Raw genomic sequence first — 19284 nt, forward strand, 5'->3', positions numbered from 1 at the left:
GAAGGGGGAAATGGAGAGGAAGAAGTGAATTTGGACACGGTGGCATCAAGCTGGCTCTCAGGCAAAAGGAAGGGTTCTGGTATCTGAATGGTTGGAAATAGTCACATGAGAATGTTTCTGGGACATCTGCTATGTACTCAGTACTATGTTGGCTGGTGGGGATGACATGGTGAGCAACACACACCCATGTGTGTATAAGCAAACAGGAGAAATTGGCTTTAAGGAATAGTTCTAAAATGCAGCAGGGAACTATGGTAACATGCCACCCAGTCTTGAGCAGAGTGAGAGAGGAAGTTGTACCCAGCGGAGGGAAGAGCATGTGCAAAGGCCCAGAGATGGAGAGCAGTATTGTTTACTAGTTGCTGTGGCGTCAGCTCTAATTGCTGGCGACAGACATTACACATAACAAAGATTGTTGTTGCTAAGTGCCGTGGAGTTGATTACGACTCCTATCATCACTGAATAGAGTTTCCAGGAACCACTGGCCTTGTGGTTAGCAGTCCAATGATTATCCTAGAGTGTCACTCACACCAGGATTCCTCCTCTTGTTGTTAGGTACCATCGGGTTGGTTCTAACTCCTAAGACCCCATGTACAACAGAATGAAACACTGCCTGATCTTGTGCCATCCTCACATAGTTACAGCCACGGTGTCAATTCCTCTCATTGGGCGTCTTCGCTTTTGCCGATCCTCTATTTTACCCAGCAGGATGGCCTTCTCTAGGTCCCTCCTGATAACATGTCTGAAGAATGTGAGAAGGCTTACCATCCCTGCTTCTGAGAAGCCATCTGGCTGTACTTCTTTCAGTATAGATTTTTTTTTTTATTGTTCTGGCAGTCCACGGTATATTGAATATTCTTCTCCAACATCATAATTCAAAGGCATCAACATTTCTCAGGTCTTCCTTATTCATGGTTCAGCTTCCAAACATATGAAATGATTGAAAAGACCATGGCTTGGGTCAGTTACACCTTAGTCCTCAAAGTGACAGCTTTGCTTTTTAACACATAGTTAAGTGCCATTGAGTTGGTTCTGACTCATAGCAACCCTGTTAAGGGTTTCCAAGGAGCAGCTGGTGAGTTTGAACTGCTGACCTAGCAGTTCAAACCAACCTTTTAGTCCAGTGCATTATCTTGCAGTACCATACCAGACTCCTTTTAACATATTAAGGAGGTGTCTTGCAGTAGATGTGTCCCCTCAAAACATCATTGGATTTCTTGACTGTTGATTCCATAAGCACTGATTGTGATTTCAAGTAAAATGAAATCTTTGACAACTTCAATCTTTCCTCCACATATCAGATGTTGCCTTATTAGTCCAGTTGGGAAGATTTTTATGTCGAGATATAATCCATACTGTAATCTAAGATTTTCATCAGTTAAGTGCTTCAAGTCCTCGTTGCTTCCACCAAGGAAAATTGTGTCATCTACATATTGGAAGTTGTGAAGGCACTTTCCTCCAATCTTCTTCATACATTCTATTTTCTCGGATTATTTGCTCAGCATACAGATTGAATAATCATGGTGAAAGGGAACAACCCTGGTGCATACCTTTCCTCATTTTAAACCCACGCACCATCCCCTTGTTCAAACGACTACCGGTTCCACATGAGCACAATCAAGTGTTCTGGAATTCCCATTCTTTGCAATGTTATCCATAGTTTGTTATCATCCACATAGTCGAAAGCCTTTTCAGAGTCAATAAAATACAAGTAAACATCTTTCTGGTACTCTCTGCTTTCAGTTCAAGATCCATGTGACATCAACAATGACACTTCTCATTCCACGTCCTCTACTGAATCTCCCTTAAATTTCTGCCAGTTCTGTCAACATACTGTCACAACTGGTTTAAGATTATCTTCAGGAAAATGTGTGTGCTATTAATCATGTTAAGTGCCGTTGTTGAGTGGGTTCTGACTCATAGTGACCCTGTAGAGGGTTTCCAAGGTTGTAAATCTCTGCAGCAGCAGAAAATCTTATCTTTTGCTCAAGGAGTAGATGACGACCTTGAACTGCCAACCTTGTGGTTCACATTCCAGTGCTACAGAGCCACAGAGCTCCCAGGTTTTAATGTTGTTTAATAATTTCTACGTTGAGAGGAGAGGTAAAAAATATAGTCATGAAGCATGAGGGTTTGGCAGCCTGTGGACCAGATTACAGGCTACTGTTGGACTTTATTATCCTGAGATGAAGACGGTATTGGTGAGTTTTAAGCAGATGAAAAAAATAGCCTCATGGGGTAACATTGAGGACAGTCGTTGTACTGAGAGGCCACTCATGGGACAAGTTCGATCTGGGTTCTGGACAATGGTGACTCAGAGTAGAGTGACAGCGATGGAAATACCAAGAGGCAGATGGGTTTCTGATATATTTGAGGCAAAACTGACCCTTCCAAGTCCACATCCATCTTCAAGAAAACCAACATTGTCAGTCCATCTCCAAGGCCCCATCCTTTATTGCACAACCAACTGAAGATGCTTAAGTGGTTAAATGGCTTGGGAACAGGATGGGATGGGGTACTGTGTTAACCTGGGCCCCATTGAAGGTAGGATGATTCTACATGGCCTCCTGGATGGACCTTCAGCCTTCCTGACAGCTGTGATGGAGGGGAGGCAGTACTTGGACTACACCCAAGGCATAGCGAGGGCTTCCTGGCCTGGACAAGTTTATAATTAAAATGTTGGGTGCAGCAATCAGGGACATGTGGTAGGAAAATGCTGATTGGTGCCCAGTATGGCCAGCACCTAACCCTAAAGGTAGCTGTTCTGCAACATTAGTGGCTGGAGGCTGGCACTGTGTGAGGATGGAAGAGTCAAGATCTTCATTCACCATCCCCATCTCCAAGTACTGCCTTTCTTCTTTGCAGGAGGGGAGGGGTGGGAAGGTGAGGTAATTAGACTTAAAATTTCTCACTCAACAGTCATTAGAAAGCTCACCTTGATGAAGTGAAATGTGCTTCTGGAAGTTAAGCACTACATTTTGATGTTTAAGAGTGCAGGTTTACAGCAGGCAGCCCTCCTTGGCCACCAGCACAGGATTCTGGGAGACCTCACATTCTCGGGCACGCACATACCAAGGCAGAAGAGGTTTTGTTCTTGTTTTTAAAGCCTTTTTATTAAAAACAAAAACAAAAAAACAAAACCCAAATCAAAGTTATTTCCCACTGGAGGCTATTCTTTCTTTTTTTTTTTTGTCTTTAAAAACATTTTATTACACAAATATCTCCCATTCCCATGTGTCGGAGGCAAGCTATCCTCACTCCTTCTAACCCAATAATGGAGATGCTACCTCCTCTCCTGGCCCCAAATCACCTCAGTGTGCCGGCTGTGATCACTGAAAGCATAGCCCCTTAATGCTTACATTTAATTCAACAATTTTAGCACAGCATTGGAGACGGACTCTAAATCAACCACAAAAAATATATATATTTACAAGATTTCTCCGAAAATCAAAAACAAGAAAACACAACCAAATCCTTTAAACATAGTGACTTTAGGAGTTTTATTTATGGAGCAGTTATTTTTTTAATCACCAAGTGATTTTATATTATATATATATAAATTTTCTTCCTTTCCTCTGTGGCTTTTCGCGCCGGTGCTTGGAAAGATGGAGGCAGGGTGCCTGGTCCTGCGTGGGGGTGGGGGTAGGGGTGGGGGTCAGACTCTCCTGGCATAGCAGGAGCTCAGAGCAGACTGCAGGAAATGTGACTGGGGCTCCCCAGGTCCGTTCCTTTTTTCCTCCATGTGGACCAGACCTTTGCCCCTCACAGTCCAGAAGAAAAGGACAAGCCAGCAGGGCACCGGTCCAGCTGCCCTGCTCGGGCTCCCTTTTCTGTTGACCGACTGACGTGCACGGCAAAATGCTTGTTTTTCCAAACCCGAAACAAACAGAAACAAAACTAAACCCCAAACAAGTGATCAGCTTGGAAATTTCTGCAGATGAAATGTCTCAAAGTCAGAGGCACTCTCCCGGCACAATCCCTGCTCTGAAAGGGGTCTCTCCACCTCCCCTTTGTTATCAAAAGACAAAAAAAGCAACAAGGAAAAAAAAAAAAAAAGTCATCTTTTCTGTATTTTCCACAGGAGCAACCAAAACAGGCAGGAAGCTTCAGATGACAGGTCATTAACAATAATATTAATAAGGGTTTGCTCAATACCCAGGGTTCTTTACAGAAGTCCCCTAAACTGAGGCACTCGGGAATAAGTCACTGGCATTTCCTCGGAGTTTCAGCCCCAGATGACTGGGGCCTGGAGAGCAACGGAAGGAGCGGAGGGCTGGGGAGCAGACAGGCATTCCTAAGGTGCAGCAGAGATTCAGCAGATGGGAAGAAACGGACACAGTACCGTCGCCCTGACCGGTTCTCTCTCAGGAAGCCTGTTGGTGCCAGAGTCAAAGCTAGCCTGGGCAGCAGAGCGGACTCTGCCCCTAGCAATTTGGAAGGGTGTGGCCATGTCTCTCCACTGGCTTGGCTCTCCCTCCCTGAGAGGGTCTGTGACTGGGTGGGTGGCAGGGGCTGCAGGATGAGGGGCATGGGGTGGGGGCGCTGTGCTATCAATACCCTTACAGACGGGAGCAGAGTGCAAATTTGCGTCGACCATTTATAAGCTCTTGCCACAGGCTGCTGCTATGAGCATCTCCCCAAACACTTAAATATTGACCCAAAGAAAATTCCCACCTTTCTTTCCTTTTTTTTTTTTTTTTTAAAGTGCAAAAAGCTCTCTGCTGCCCTAGAGAGAGGATCTTTGGACAGGCCGTTCAATGCAAAGTGACAGGGGGCAGCTGGTGGGGCTCACATAGGGCAGTGGAGTGGGAGACCCAGACTCCCTGCCTCCCCCTCCCTCCACACACACGCTCAGCACACAGCCACACACACAGAGGCACAAGCACACCCCCTTCCCTGGCTGCAGGCAGAGGGCAGGTGACTGGCTTCTAAGCAGGAGCCTGCCTAGAGGTACCAGGCCAGTGAGCCACTGGGGCCACCTGGGGGTCCTCCAAACTGGAGGCCTGGCTGGGAGGCAGGTGGGCAGAACCCAGGACATTGGAAAGGGGCAGCGGAGGATAAAACATGGGGACAGGGAGGTGAAGCCTGTCTCAGAATCTGCCTGGGAAGCAATATAGCAGGGGTTGTCCCTGGGGGGCAGTTCCAGCTCCTCTGAAGAGCCTCATCCCCAATAAGTGCAACAGGACCTCAGAGAGACGAGTGGGGAGTTGGGAGGTGGGGTGGAAGCGGGGCTGGGCTGGGGAACCCTCACTGTTGGAACCACCAGAAGCGTTGAGGACATTGAGCTGAGAGGAGAGGAGGCTGTGCACAGACGTGGACAAGAGGCCGGAACATCAACAGCACCAGTGTGATTCGCCTGGGCCTGGTGGCCCCTCCTACATGAGCCGGGAGAACTGGACGCCACAGGAGAGCCTGTCCTCAGGAACCACGGGTGGGAGGAGGGCCCGGGGTGCAGGGCAGATGAAGCACAAACACCCCTCCTGGCAGGCGGGCCCCTCGGCTGCACATAGCCCGTGCTTTCCCCTCCTATTGATCTGCGCCTCCCTCTTCCTTGGGGCAGGAGAGGCGCAGGCAGGTAAACTTGGTGTCCACCGCCCCCTCTGCCCTGCCTGTAGGGGACGGGCTCAAGGGACACGGGAGAGCAGAGAGGGAGTGATGGTGGCCTCGGAGCCCGTGCAGGGTCAGGGAGAGAGGCTCTCCTGGGGGTGGGGAAGATCGTTTCCTGTTCAGTCTGGGCTGGAGGGCTCTTAGCTGATCTTCTGGATCAGCTTCTCGTCAGACAGGCAGTAGAGGCTGTTGATGGACAAGTCTGAGATGAAGTGCTCGCAGGCTTTCCGAGTGATCTGCTTGCATCCTCGAAGGTCAATCAAGGTGACGTTGGCGATGCGCCTTAGGTAGATCAGGGTCTGGTCTGTCAATTTATTGCAACCTGCAGGGAAAGGGACAGAGCAGTGCTCAACAAACAGCCCTGTCAATCAACCTCTGCCGCTAAGTCCTCCTCTTCCTTCAAACACACAACAAAAGCCCTCCTTTGTCCCTTAGCCACCCAGCTCCTAGTCCTGAGTGTGGTCAACACTGCCACCTCCCCTCCAGCCCCTGTGACCAAGAGGACAAGGGCTGTGCTTATCCATGTACCTGCCATGTTGAGCTCGGTGAGAGAGTACCGAGTGGAAGACCCGACGGCGGTGAGCAGATTAGAGGACTGGTCTGTAAGGTGGCTGCAGTGACTGAGGTCCAGTCGAGACAGGAGGGGCATGTGGCGGATGATGAGGCGAAGTGTGGCATCCGTGATGTCAAGGCCTGCCAGCCGGAAGTCAGTCATGTTCCGGAGTTTGCTGCGATTGTCCTGACCTGTTTGAGCAAGGAAAGGAGGCTGGAGCTAGACTCCCTGAACTCTCGGTAGTCCCTCCCCAGAGCACCAGCAGCTCCAGCTCCCTGCTGGCCAGGTCTGCCCACACCCAGCCCTGCCTCCAGGGAGCAAGCTGTGGGTGGGGGCAGTTTCTAGGAAACCAGCTGCTGGAAGACGCTCTACTCAAACTGCTAAAGGCTAAGTGCGGAATGCACTTCCCACACCCCTTCCGACACCCCCACTCTGTTCCAGACCTTGATGCAAACAGCTTTTGACACGCCACCTCACCCATGAAGCCTCCATGGCCTTCCTCAAGCCCCAAACTCCACTGTCCCACATGGACTTCTCTGTTTGGAGAGCGATCTGCCTTAACTAGCACCCGCTGCACATACACCTAGCCTGGCTGTCTGCTCATAGTGTTCATGCAGTGTCAGCAGAGAGTCCTTGCCTTCTGAAGACCGGCCCTATTCAAAGAAAAGAAGCTACCACGAAAGAAGCCAAGACCGTTTACCTGGCTTATCAGTCGGGGGAGTCAACAAGTCCCGAATTTGAGGGTCCTTTATTCCTACTGCCCACCGAAGATCCAGGGTCCTGAGAAGGGGGCAGCTGGAAGTGCTGAGGGCCGAGACGGCAGACCAGGAGCAGCCCGCCAGGAGGAGGTCTTTCAGTCCTACCACAGTTGGACACAGTGACACACAATCACACACTGTGCCTACCAAGTCTCTCTAAACACCCAGTACCAGATTCTGCTGAGGGAGGTGAAGGGTTCCTAGTGCAGTGGGCGAGCTCTGTACCATCTCCCCTATCATCCCCTTTGGCTCTGGTTCTGAAGCTGATTGCTGCTTACTTCCCACCAGAGCAATGAAAGTGGGATGACTCCTCATCTAAGATGCCAAAACGCTCAAGTAGAAGAGAGCATTGTGTGCCTCAGTGTCCCCTACTGTGTAGGGCCTTCTAGTGCAGGGATTGCCTTGGAGACTGACAGTTAGGATGGGCCTGGGTGAACCTCTTGCTAAGAGGTAAGGCAGCAGTGGCATGGGACGGCCCTAAAGCCATTTTCAGAACTAGGCCAATGCCAATGCTTTTCTGGCCTGCTCTGCTCACCTGGTAGCCTGTTGACGAGCCACGTCAGTTGCTTTTTGGAGATGTTGGTCCAACTGAGGTCAAGGCTGACTGGCTGCCTCTTGATGATGCCACTGAGGGCCTGTGGTACAATAGCCTTACACCTGCTCAAGTCAATTTTTGTCCAAAGCCTCTTGTCGCAGCACCTAGGACATAAGGGAAGAGAACGAGTGGTCACGAACCTGACAGCAATGTCAAAGGTGCTCCTGTCATAGACGGTGGGGGGCTGCTGGGAAAAGCAGTGCACCTGGAGCCTCCTACCTTAAGATCCACAAAAAAGGGTGTTCTACGATTTTTGCCAGAAAAGAGTCTGACCCTGTATGGCTACTACTAGACACTGTGTTCTACCTGTCAAGTGTAGAATGTGACCAGTGCATCATTTACTCTGGAGAACATGACAGACAATATACTGTAACCCCTTTCTCAGTATGACAACAGTAAGGCTCAGAGTAGCACTGGAAAATTTCTTAACTTCTTACTGCTCGAGGCTCCTATGCCTGCCTTGGCAGTCACCCCTAGCTGCTTGAGACTCAGGAGCTACGAGTACATGTACAACTCCCCATGCTGCGCCTAGCCCACAGAGCCTCTCTGCCATCAGCCTAGAGGTCTTGCCTGCTGTGGGCTTGGGCCTCAGTGCTCGGTCCAGACCAGACCTGAAAGGAAGGGGCTGCCTTTGCCCTGCAGTACACAAACGCAAACATCACAAATAGCACTGCGTCATGAGGCTTCAGTTCAGTGTTTTACTGCCCCTGCCTAGCTTGGAGGCTGCCTGGCAGAAACGGAGAGATGGCAGATAAGGGGAGTCTTAAGTGCTTCAACGTAGAAACCAAGGGGGTGAAGCCAAGCAGACCCACTAGCCCTACAGAAAACAATATTAAGATTTGGGTATATCACATACTAATTCAGATTTGGGAAATCCACTCATGTTTGTAAAAAATAGTTTTTCTTTGTATAAAGACAGCTAAAATGCCTCCAATTGCACATGAAATTTCTAGGGTAGCAATGAGCAGCTTAAAAGAGAGCAGTGGTTCTCAAACATTAGCATGTTGTCAGAATTACGGAACACGTTAACCAGATTGCTGGGCTCCATCCATAAAGATTCTGATTCCAGAAGCCTAGGGTGGGCCCTGAGAACCTGCATTTGTAACTCACTCCCAAGCGATGCCGCTGGCTCTGGCACCACTGAGAACTGTTGCAGTAGGGGGTTATCAACATATCATGGTGCATCTTCGAAGTTTAGGGAAAAGCCAGAAATGCCTTAGGGAAACTTTGCTCATTATCACAAGGGATGTTTCCTCCTAGGTCTCTACCCAACCGGGAAAAGTGACAGGTCTCATTAAGAAGGACATTTAAAGTTTTAGGGAGCTTCAAAACTCAACTCTGCCTGCTGGTGAAAGGGATTCTGTTCCAGGTTTGGGGCTGAGAACTAAAATGGTGAGCACCTTCCCATTCAATGGAAAAGCATGTCCACTTCTCTTATAGATGGAAAGGTGATGGAAGTGGAGACTTAGCTGTAGTCACCCATGTGTCACCAGCACAGGAGCGTGACGGGCACATGACAGTCCCGCACAGTATGTGCTGAGAGTCCAGCTGATCTGGGAGAACTCTCAGCCCTTAAGACCCTGACAGTTTGGCACAACCCCCTAACCAGTTTCCCACCCCCAATAATGACAGAGCAGGGAGAGGAAGCACAAAGTCTGATTTCCTCGATGACACTGGCAGGCACCACTGAGCCTGTCTTTAGTAGGACCCACTGTATGAAAACACATGGGTTGATTCCCTCCTCCTTCCAGGACCCAGCGCGCCTTCAGATGCCAAGGGGCATGCTGTTCTGGTGGGGACAAGCTGCCGTTTACTCCCACGCCCTGCTCCTGAGGAGGCCCCGTATCCCTGCTCACCATTTATACCACGTCTTGCACACGCGCATACATTCACAAAGTTCTCTGCGGCTGAGGTAGCGGAAGACAGACATCCAGACCTCCCGCTGCATCCAGCTCTCGTCTCCATCCTGAGCCCAACTGCCCCGGCCGTTCAGTCTGGCCGCACCCCCCTCCTCTGCACTGTCATCATCCTCCTCCGCCTCCTCCTCGTCCTCCTCCTCTCCCCCCAGCCCCTCCTCGTCCCCACGCTGGGGGGCTCGGGCGGGGCAGTGCTGCACGAGCACACGGGGGGAATGGCGCAGGTTGGCAGAGGAGGCGGTGATAGCCTGCAGCTTGGGCACAATGGATGTCCCGTGGAGCTCTTTGGTGGGCCTCTGTAGCGTGACAGTGAGGTACGATCCCCGGATCTTGGCTTTCTCAACTTCAGACAGCTCCTTTTTGCCGCTGGGGTTGTTCTCCTTTTCCCGTACCATGGTGCGCTCTGTGGCCTGCAGCCGTAGCAACTGCCGCCGTTTGAAGCGCTCATCGCGGCTGGCACTGTGGTGGTCACTGGGGCCAGCCCCAGGCGAGGACCGAGTCACCATACCCCGGGGTGAAACCGGGTCATGGATGAGCTGCAGCATGGAAGTGGGGGAGTGAGGTGGGGGTGTGAGGGGCTCGTCGCAGCTCCGCAGGGGCCGCAGGACTTTGGCTTGCACGGCTTCATCATCACTCTCTTCCATTTTCCGCTTCTGTAAAACAGGTCCAAGAAAGCAATGTTAGGGCCTCTTTCCCAAACCCTTAGGAGTAATAGGGTGAGCCTCTCGGCAGCACTCTGGGGTCCAGAACCTGTATGTTCTTGGTCAGCACCAAGAACAAATGGAGTAAAGAGTAAAACCCTCCCAGAGGAAATTCTGTGCCCAAGCACACAGGACTGGGATCCACACTGGGAGCCGCTTGATTCCATACCCATTCCCACCTCTTGTTCCAACCTTTGAATTTTAATTCCCTTTAAAAAGGCTACAACTCTGTGGCCATGTACCCTGACCATTTTCAGTGGTGAGGAAAACCCAGCAGCCACCCAACACTGTGTGCAGTGGGAGGCCGAGTCCATATAGTGAGGGCCTTCCGCTGACTTTCCATTCTACCAGAGCTGAGGGCAGCTCCATCATTAGCCACCTTGTCCCTAGAGAACACCCGCCACCGAGAGAGAAGCAGAGCACATCAGCTCAGGAGGAGCAAGGGGAACTGAGGCCAACATTCCCATGAAGGACCACAGTCTCATCCTGTGGCACATGTGCTCCGGCAGAATATGTCCTTCCTCGGGGCCCACCCTGGCCAGGTGTGACACAGTCTCTACCAAGGATACCTCAGTACATCAGATTTTCCTTCAGGAGATATTCTATGTCCCTAAGTGTTATCTAGCTTGGTTCCTCCTCTTCCTTTTTCTGCTTAACCAGCCATTGTGAGGTCAAAAATGTAAGCAGAAAGGGGAAGCCCAGACAGCAGAAGCAGCAAGATGGCGAGAGTCTGTGCTCTCCAGCCCACACAGTACACCTGAGGGGTGTCACAGGGTGTGGACGTGACTTGGGTAAACCTGCCTCTTACTGTTTGTACCCTGAGTAGGTCTTGTCTTGACAGGCCCAAGTTACCAGAGTCTTCCTGTCCCTTTGATATTGCTGGTGCCCAGTACGGCCAGCAATGGCAGCTGCTCTAGGGCAAGGTCATGGCACCGGTCCCCTCTGGGGGAGGGGCTGCCTTCATAGAACAGATCCAGGTACTAGGCTTTCTGCAAGGCCACAAAGGGGAAGATGACAAAAATATGAACCAGCTTAACTGGAAACTCCAGGCACAGGCTGCCATTACCAGTTGGCAGTGGCACCCCCAGTGTCCTTCCTCAGGAGTTGGTCTGCTTAATCCTCACAGGCCTGGCTGGGGTCCCTCTCTTTCTAGGACCCCAAGTAGAACCACATCCAGTAGCATAATAAAACAGCCATTAAATGCAAACAAAAAGAAAAAAAAATCAAGTAATTAACCAGTGAGAAAAGATCTCAAACCAAATCTAACCAGACCTATGTCCTCGGGTCAGAGAAGCCAAAGCAGTAATGGGGCCCAGCAAGGGGAGGGCAGTCTCCCTGACTTGCCACTTCCTGTCTCCTCCCAGTGTGAACCAGTGCGGGTGGCCGTCTCACCTGGGTTTTCTCAGCGCTCTCCTCCTGGTAGCACTTTGGACACTCCCAGCAATTTGGCAATTCCTCGTTAAGCAAGCCCTCTCCATCCATCTGCAGACAGAGTGGGATGTTAAAAAAGTCTGCCTCTTCAGTCTCCTTCATCAACTAATAACACGAACCACAAATAACAAAAGCACCAACGGCTGGGAGGAACCAATTCTAAATACAGGGGCCCACAAAAAAGACAGAGAGCCAGGGTTGTCAGTTGTGGAGACACTCCCAGTCACGGGGAAATGGGTCACCCTCATGTGTGACTGCTTGACCAGTTTGGCTGTATGAGTCCCAGGAGCCTTCTCGAGGGTCTCTGGTAACTTTGACAGAACTGACGGAACTAGGAATGGGGTTATGGTAGTTTTGTGGGGCACAGTAGTTATCAGGGTTCCAGACCCATTCATTCTAGTCCAAGCCCCACTGAAAATTTGCTTTCCATCTAACAGACTGCATCCGAACCTCCATTATAACCAGATGGAAAGAATCCCCTGGGGAACTGGTTATACGATGTCAGTTCTGCTTCAGTCTGTCCGGAGTGGAAAGGCAAAGGCTCTGTAGGGGGTTGAACCAGAATGAACTGGTTTGAAACCCTGATAGTTATGATCGCTTGGGTTCTCAACTGTAAAATGAGGATAAAAAATAGCACCTGGCACTCGGTAAATACTTCCTATTTGCCACTATCACCCCCTGAAAAATTCAAATACGAACCTAGTTCATCAATTTTAAGCTGCATAATTTCCACATTGAATCGTTCTGAAATTGGGATGCTTTCCACCACCGACAGCATCTTATAATCATTGCCCGTCAGGTGGCAGTCATGGGACAGTTGACACCTCCTGAGAAGGCCAAGAAAGTCCAGCATCATTGTACTTTAAAGAATGAATCTTGGGTGGAGCTCTGAATAGCCTCATGCTGTAAGCTCCTCAGGTGTGCACGAGCACCTATTTCATGCTAGCTACCAGGAGTGCCCTCACCATCTTTCTGGAGCAATTATCCAGAGGTACGCCGAAGACAGCAGTGACAACTAAAGGGCTGAGGCATCCTGAAGACAACTAAGCAGTCCTAGACAGGCCTGTTGTTGTTGTCCGTAAGTGCCGTTGGGTCTGTTCCGACTCACAGCAAACCCTGTAGAGGGTTTCCAAAGAGCAGCTGGTGAGTTTGAACCAATGACCCTGTGGTTCAAACAGACCTGTGATCCAGTGCTTTAGTCCACAGTGCCACACCAGGACTCCCCAGACTGCCCTGGGGACTCCAAACACCTTCCAGGAGGGTTGGCTCTCCCGTTCTGACTTGGGGTAGAGAACAGTGCCTGCCGCACATGGACAACCCCATAAACCCACAGGAGGAACACTGGCAACCTCTTGTGAGAAGTGACCCACCACTCAGTACCTGTAGACACCCCACCCGTGGTGAGGTTCCAGAAGCCGCTGCTTACCTGGAGGCAGCCGGGATGTACGATTTCGTTGCAGATACAGCATTCCATGAGTTTCTTCTCAAAGTCCTGTGTTTCCTCATTCTGATCCACCTCACCACAGAGGGAACATGTGACTGAGTGAGGCAGTCTAGGCTGAAGAGAACAAAGACAGACACCCAGAAATCTTAGATCCTTATCATTTCAGGTACCCTTCAACTGCAGAGGCGAGATTTGGTTCTTATAGTCCTTGAATCAAAAAACCAAACCAAGTGCTGCAGAGTCGATTCCAACCCCCAGTGACCCTGAACTTGTCAGAGCAGAACTGTGTTTCAGAGGGCAGTCAAGGGCTTTTGGAAATAATATCGCCACAATTTTCTTCAAAGGTGACTGGGTGAATTTGAACTGCTTGTGCCACCCAGAGACTCCAGTAAACACTTAAAGAGCATGGAGACACAGTGGAGAGAAAAAAGTGTGCTGGCAGGGAGAATAAGCTGCCTGGGAAATAGAGACCACCAGAGACTAGTTTATTTTTCAATTGTCCTTTCAGTTGACCTGTCCTTGATGGGACAGAGGGCAGTAACTTGCCTGTCAAATGTTAGTCCCTTGTTTGAAAACTGGGTAAGACTGAAAGATTAGATCTTCTTTAGTGCTGGATCCTGTCCTTTTCAACCCAGGGAACAAAGGTGCAAAATGCAGAAAGTTAAAAAAAGGGGGGAACTTTCCCTTTCCAACTCAGAAATCTCTCTACACTCCACACAAATTTCAGCCCCGTTGGCACCGCCTGCCCCCAGATTCTTTACCCAGCAGATCACTCACTGCCAAGCACTGCCGTAGAACACAGGACTGCTTCATGCGCCCGGGCCCCCCAAACTTCTTCATGTCCCTGCAGTAGTGGCAGACACCACACTCTCCCTGCACACAGGCTTTGCATTTTCGACAGCGCACTCGTCGCCGTCTGGCTCCTGACACCATGGGGGAGGCGGCAGCTGGCCTCACAGGTGTTAACCGTGGAGCTGGCTTCATGGTGTGAGGCTTGGTGATGGGGATGGTAGGAACCCGCACTTTTGGCCGGGAGGGGAATTTAAGCTGGAAAGAGAAAACAGTGAGGTCAAATATATCAAGTAGCTTTATGGGTTGGTGAGGTAGATTACATGGTAGTATACTTTGCTCAGGGGTCATCAGCAAACTATAGCCCTTGGGTTAAATGTGGCCTGCTGCCTATTTTTGTAAATAACATTTTGTTGGAACACAAGTTATGCTCACGATTATGTATGCACTGTCTATGGCTGCTTGAATGTTACAATGAAAGAACCGAGAGGTTGTAACAAAGACCATATGGCCCACCAAAACAAAGTATTTACAATCTGGATCTTTACAGATAGTTTGCCAGCCCTGCCCTAACCCTTCAGTCTACTACTTCAGTCTTTCTGTTGCGCTATAGACGCAGCCCTCTCTGAAGCTTTTGGGATATGTGCTATATACTGTTACTCCAAGATGATCCGTATCCTGAAGACTGGAGCTCAGAATATTCTCCTAAACAAGACAGCAAACTGCTGGAGGGTGCAACTGGTCTCATTCACCTCTTTAGTTCTCGGAACCAGTTCATTTTAACAAGATGCCCAGGTGATTTCAATAGATTCCCAGGTGACTCTTATGTATACATAAGTATACATTTGTATGTATACCTCTAAGAGTCACCTGAGGACCTTGTCTGATTCAGTCTACCTGGCTAGGAATGAAACACCAAGTCTCAGCTGGGGGTGTGTGGGGGGTGGGGGCCTGTCGAATGGGACACTCCAATAATGCTAACATGTAAGTGTGCAATGTATCTCTTGGATACTTAGTTAGAATTTCAGCACCTTATATTTACTCTTGTGACCTTTTCAAGGACAAGGACCATGTCTCTTAAAACGTCTTTAATTTTTCAACTGTGATTTAAACACTTTTCTTACACAAAATACGCAACAGCAAGCAGGGATGGATGTGGCCCATGTGGCCAAGCAGAGGCCAGGTGGGCTCCTTCATCTACGGAGGAGGAGGTGATCCTTTCAAGACATCTTTCAACCTTCACATCCTGCTCCTGCCTAAACACCCTTAGAATCCGATGACTGTGCACATTCCACTGGGAACACTAAAGAGGGGGCTCATATATTTGCCAGACTCAGTGAGGATTAGAATGCGATCACTTGCTTCTATTTAATAAACACCCTTGGTGGTGGTGATGTACTGTGGAGTCGCCCATAGCGACCTTGTATAGGGTTTCTGAGACTGTAAATCTTTACGGGAGCAGAAAGCCTCATCTGTCTCCCGCAGAACCGCTGGCAGTTTTGAACTGCTGACCGTGAGATTAACAGCCCGATTCATAACCACCACGTTACCAAAACTATCTTACAGAGGACAATGTGGGAAAATATTACCCAAGACTTTATTTACCGAAGAGGTCTTAAAATTCTTAAGTGACAATTTATCAGCTGGTGGTCAACTCCTTTCTTCTCTTTAATTCCATGCTAAAAAGTTCAGAATCAGGGGCATCTTGAGCATGGTGTCACCACAATGAAGATCCCCTTGCCCTGACCTTGTGAATCATTCTTTACTGTAGTGTGTTCTAAACCCTATTTAAGAGGACAGACGCTGGGTCCATTCTAGGGACCAAATGCGTACTTTGGCACCTGAATCTGAATGATCAGGCTTCTCAGTTTGATAATTTTGCTAAGACAGTCCCTATAACTATCCTGACCTAGGAGTCAACACACAATGGAGTAATGATTTTCTGTCCGTTTGTATCAATGCCTCCACCCCCAAAGCTGTCTTCTCTCCAATTATTTTTCCTTTTGAATGGCAGTGATTGGCCAGTAAAGCCCATAAGCAGCCTGAAGAGCCTGCAGAAGAATTTCTTACCTTATCCCTTTTTGGCCACTGGACTATAGGGACTCCAGTAAGGGCTAACTTGGGATCACTGTTGGCAAGCTCCTCCAGCAAAATCTAAGAGAGAGGAGAGAAAAGCAAGGCCTGGTGAACAAAGGGCCAACCATCCCAAGCGTGTGCAGACTCAGCACCAATCCCCCAAACACCAAGGGGAGGGCGGCTGGCAACAGCCCACATTTTCCCTTCATACAGAGGCTCACCGCAAAACAAGTAAAACACAGACTTAGACTAGTGTTGTTCTCCAAGACTCCACCCTTATCTTTGCCCCCAAGCCCTCACTTGTGTATCCACTGTGCTGTTTACACTTACACTCAGGCCAGCAGCAGGCAGTGTGGTGACAAGTGCGATTTGTCATGCAGTTCCACATACAACACTAAACCTACAGCAGTATGTCCCCTTCACCTTCCGACACCTCTTAATGAATACTATCAGGTAGTGAGTAGTGCCCTCATTTTGCAAAGTGGCACAGAGATGACTGGCTATTGGAGAATTTTAATGTTATGAACACCAGAACCTTAATGTTCTGATTCAACGCAGGTTGGTGACAGACATCTCAATCTCAAATCAACTGTTCTCTACCACACACCCACCCACTCTCTCTCACTCACACACACACACACACACACACTCTCACACACACACTCTCTCTCTCTCTCAGTATTCCTGTATAAGGAGCAGGCTGCATCTATGGAGTGATAGTTCTCATGGCTTCAGCCAACCAAGTTTAAATGACTTCAGGGACAATGCGGCAGTAAAAAATGCCATTTAAGTGAATCACACGGACTGTTATTTTGAAACAAACCTTTTATGCTTCAGATAGAAATTTCTGAAGCCCAAACCCGAGCCAATGAAATCCCTCATCCTCTGACCTCAGGCACCCTAAGGCAATGGCAGCAGCAGAGGAACTCAACCCAGGAGACAAGTTACACCATTCCCTTCCTGGAGGCCTTAGGTGAGTACAGGATATTAACTGTTTCAGAAAAAAGCAAAACTTTGATCCTACATAGGCCAACATGCCTAGGCAGTCTCTAACAACCATCCGGTGCGCTGTGGGTCTGAAGACCAGGACTTTTTGAAGCAGGAGGTCCTGGCTCCCAAGATCTTTCATCCTCAGGTTCCCAGCCCCAGAGATGAAACTGGGAAAGACCCTCTAAGTCAAGCCCAAGAGGCTCCTCCAGGAAGACTTCCTTTGCCAAGTCTCCAGATGCCTCTCACCCTCCCCCAAACAGATTTCATTTGCAGCCGTTTTATTTACTTCAAGTTGCTATGGCACCCTATTCTGGAGCCTCCTGTTAGCACCACACTGCGTGGGGGTGAAGAGGCGGGGTGTGTGCCACGTGGGACAAGGCTCTGGTATGGGCTCCCCAGCTCCCTAGGGTGAAAATCCAGGTCCATTGAAAACGTGAGACGGGAGCGCTCTCTCCCCTCCCCCACCTGGGCGGAGCAGGACTCTGCCCATTTCCTCTGCCCCAGCAGCGTTGTCCACAAACAGGGACTTTCCACTCTCAGCACAGCCGACCACACAGAGTGGGAAGGGAACTTCGCAGCTCTCCCCAGGGCGGTCAAACTCGACCTGACTGCTCAGTGGGGGGTCGGTCTGCTGGGGACACAACCAGACTCGATGATGGGGTGGGGCTGGGGGCTGATGCAGATTTCCTCCCAAACCCGGTTTTGCAGGGCTGTTCAACGGAGCACGCCCTGCTCACAGGGAAAAAAGCAGGCTCCCTTCCAGAACCATATAAAGCCACCGGCCTCACCAGAGGGGGCTTGGGGTGGGAGCTCGGGGGAAGAGGGTAGGAAGGCAGCCACTGGTCTGGTCTCCTGGCATCAGGGAGCACCTTCGAATCCAAACTCACATCCCAGAGCTCATAGGCAAGGGTCAAACTGAGGCTGTCTGGGCAGACAAGGGGCGAAGAGTCCCCCAAGCTAAGCAACCCAATTCACAAACACATGCCACCAGGTGAGGAACAAGTGCAGAGATGGTTCGACCACCGAGACACAAGGCTGTGCCCTGGCCAGCTCAGCAGGCAGTCCTTTTGCCTGTCCACTGAGACCATCCCCACAGTCACACACGATACCCCGAACCAGAAAGGGCTGCGCCCATCCGCCTGACCTTGCGTCTCGCCGCTCGGGAGCTGCTGAGGCTCTTGGGTGAAGTTTTCCCAGCGTCTTTGTTTTGTTTTCTGTGTTGGAAGTTGTGCTGAAGGAGTTAGATTGTCTACCTCCAGGAAGATCCGCTTTATCTGAACATTCTGGAAGCTCTGAGCACTGTGGCCGGGCGACCCAGCCTGAGCCCTGCAGGCTCCCGGCGGAGCAGTGCACAGCTCCAGCTCCCTGGCAGCCCTCAGCTCGCGCGGCTTCCTGTGCCTGCGAACAATGCTGCTGCGTCACCCACATGCAGCTCCCAGAAATGCTTTGCAACGGAAGGCGGCAGGCGGGGAGCCGAGTGAGCCGCGGCCCAGGCACTGCAGCCGGGAGGGAGGAGGCGGAGGCAGTGAGCACGGGACGCCCCCTTGCCATTGGAGGAGCCGTCTGCCGCCGCCCTGCAATCGGAGAAGCCGTGGCGGCTAGGCTGCCTCCACCAGGCGCCAGCGGGTAAAGGGCGGCTTTAACCCTATCCACATCATGTCCCACATTTGTCCTTGCCTTGTCCACACCCTTCCCCTCAGGGCCACACTCACTGTCACAACCAGAATGCTCTGCTGGCTGCACAATCACCTCTCTCTGCTCTGCTCTGACGCACACTGGGGGGCACCCAAGTCCAGTCCCCGTGGGTGAGTTAGGTCCCAAATGCCCCGTGGGTGAGCTAGCTCCTGAGTTGCCCTCCCTTCCCAGGCATACATGCAGGCTCTGGCTGCCTTGCTGATACTGTCCCTTTGCCGCAGCCCAAAGGATTCCAGAACTGGCATATATGTTTGCAGAAAGACCTCCACAATCTAACCAGTACTGAGTTATTCAGTCAAATATGTCTGTTTAATACCAATGACTTCCATAACAGATGCCTCTGGAATGACTAGGTACTCGACCATCCTGCAAAATAGGCATATCTGTGTTGCTCTCAAGGAGTCCTGGTGGCACAGTGGTTAAGTGCTTGGTTAATAACCAAAAAGTTGACAGCAGGAAAAAGACCAAGAAATCTGCTCCCATAAAGATTACAGCCTAGGGACAGCTCTACTCTGTCACATGGAATTACCATGAGCTGGAATCAACTGGGTATCTAACAACAACAATATGCAGCAGCTGTCTCTGTGCAGTGCCTTCAGACAAGGAGTCCTGGTGAGGCACCGGTGGGTTAATGTGAGGTACTGCAAAGTTGGTCTGAACCACAAAGCTGGAGGTTCAAGCTCACCAGCTGCTCTTTAGAAACACGATAAAAGGTTGAAACCAACTATA

The 19284-nt window shown here is 50.2% G+C and overlaps 1 protein-coding gene across 2 annotated transcripts in view; it reads right to left on the reverse strand.

Annotated features, from left to right (window-relative positions):
- Window positions 1–5745: 5745 nt before the first annotated feature.
- Window positions 5746–19284, reverse strand: part of KDM2A (lysine (K)-specific demethylase 2A) — a 160826-nt gene continuing 147287 nt past the window's right edge. Inside the window, exons 1-10 of one of the 2 annotated variants that reach the window (XM_006860862.1) lie at window positions 18010–18120; window positions 15865–15948; window positions 13783–14052; window positions 12988–13119; window positions 11523–11612; window positions 9370–10082; window positions 7454–7617; window positions 6861–7019; window positions 6136–6351; window positions 5748–5929 (exon numbers count right to left, since the gene is read on the reverse strand). In XM_006860862.1, coding sequence (XP_006860924.1) covers window positions 5748–5929; window positions 6136–6351; window positions 6861–7019; window positions 7454–7617; window positions 9370–10082; window positions 11523–11612; window positions 12988–13119; window positions 13783–13989 — 1863 coding nt within the window. In that variant the 5' untranslated portion in view covers window positions 13990–14052; window positions 15865–15948; window positions 18010–18120. Of the gene's footprint in view, window positions 5930–6135; window positions 6352–6860; window positions 7020–7453; window positions 7618–9369; window positions 10083–11522; window positions 11613–12987; window positions 13120–13782; window positions 14053–15864; window positions 15949–18009; window positions 18121–19284 lie in introns of those variants that run through there. The other variant, XM_006860861.1, reaches the window with a different exon arrangement.

Source organism: Chrysochloris asiatica, unplaced genomic scaffold (assembly GCF_000296735.1).
Source record: "Chrysochloris asiatica unplaced genomic scaffold, ChrAsi1.0 scaffold00040, whole genome shotgun sequence".
Taxonomy (NCBI): Eukaryota; Metazoa; Chordata; class Mammalia; order Afrosoricida; family Chrysochloridae; genus Chrysochloris; species Chrysochloris asiatica.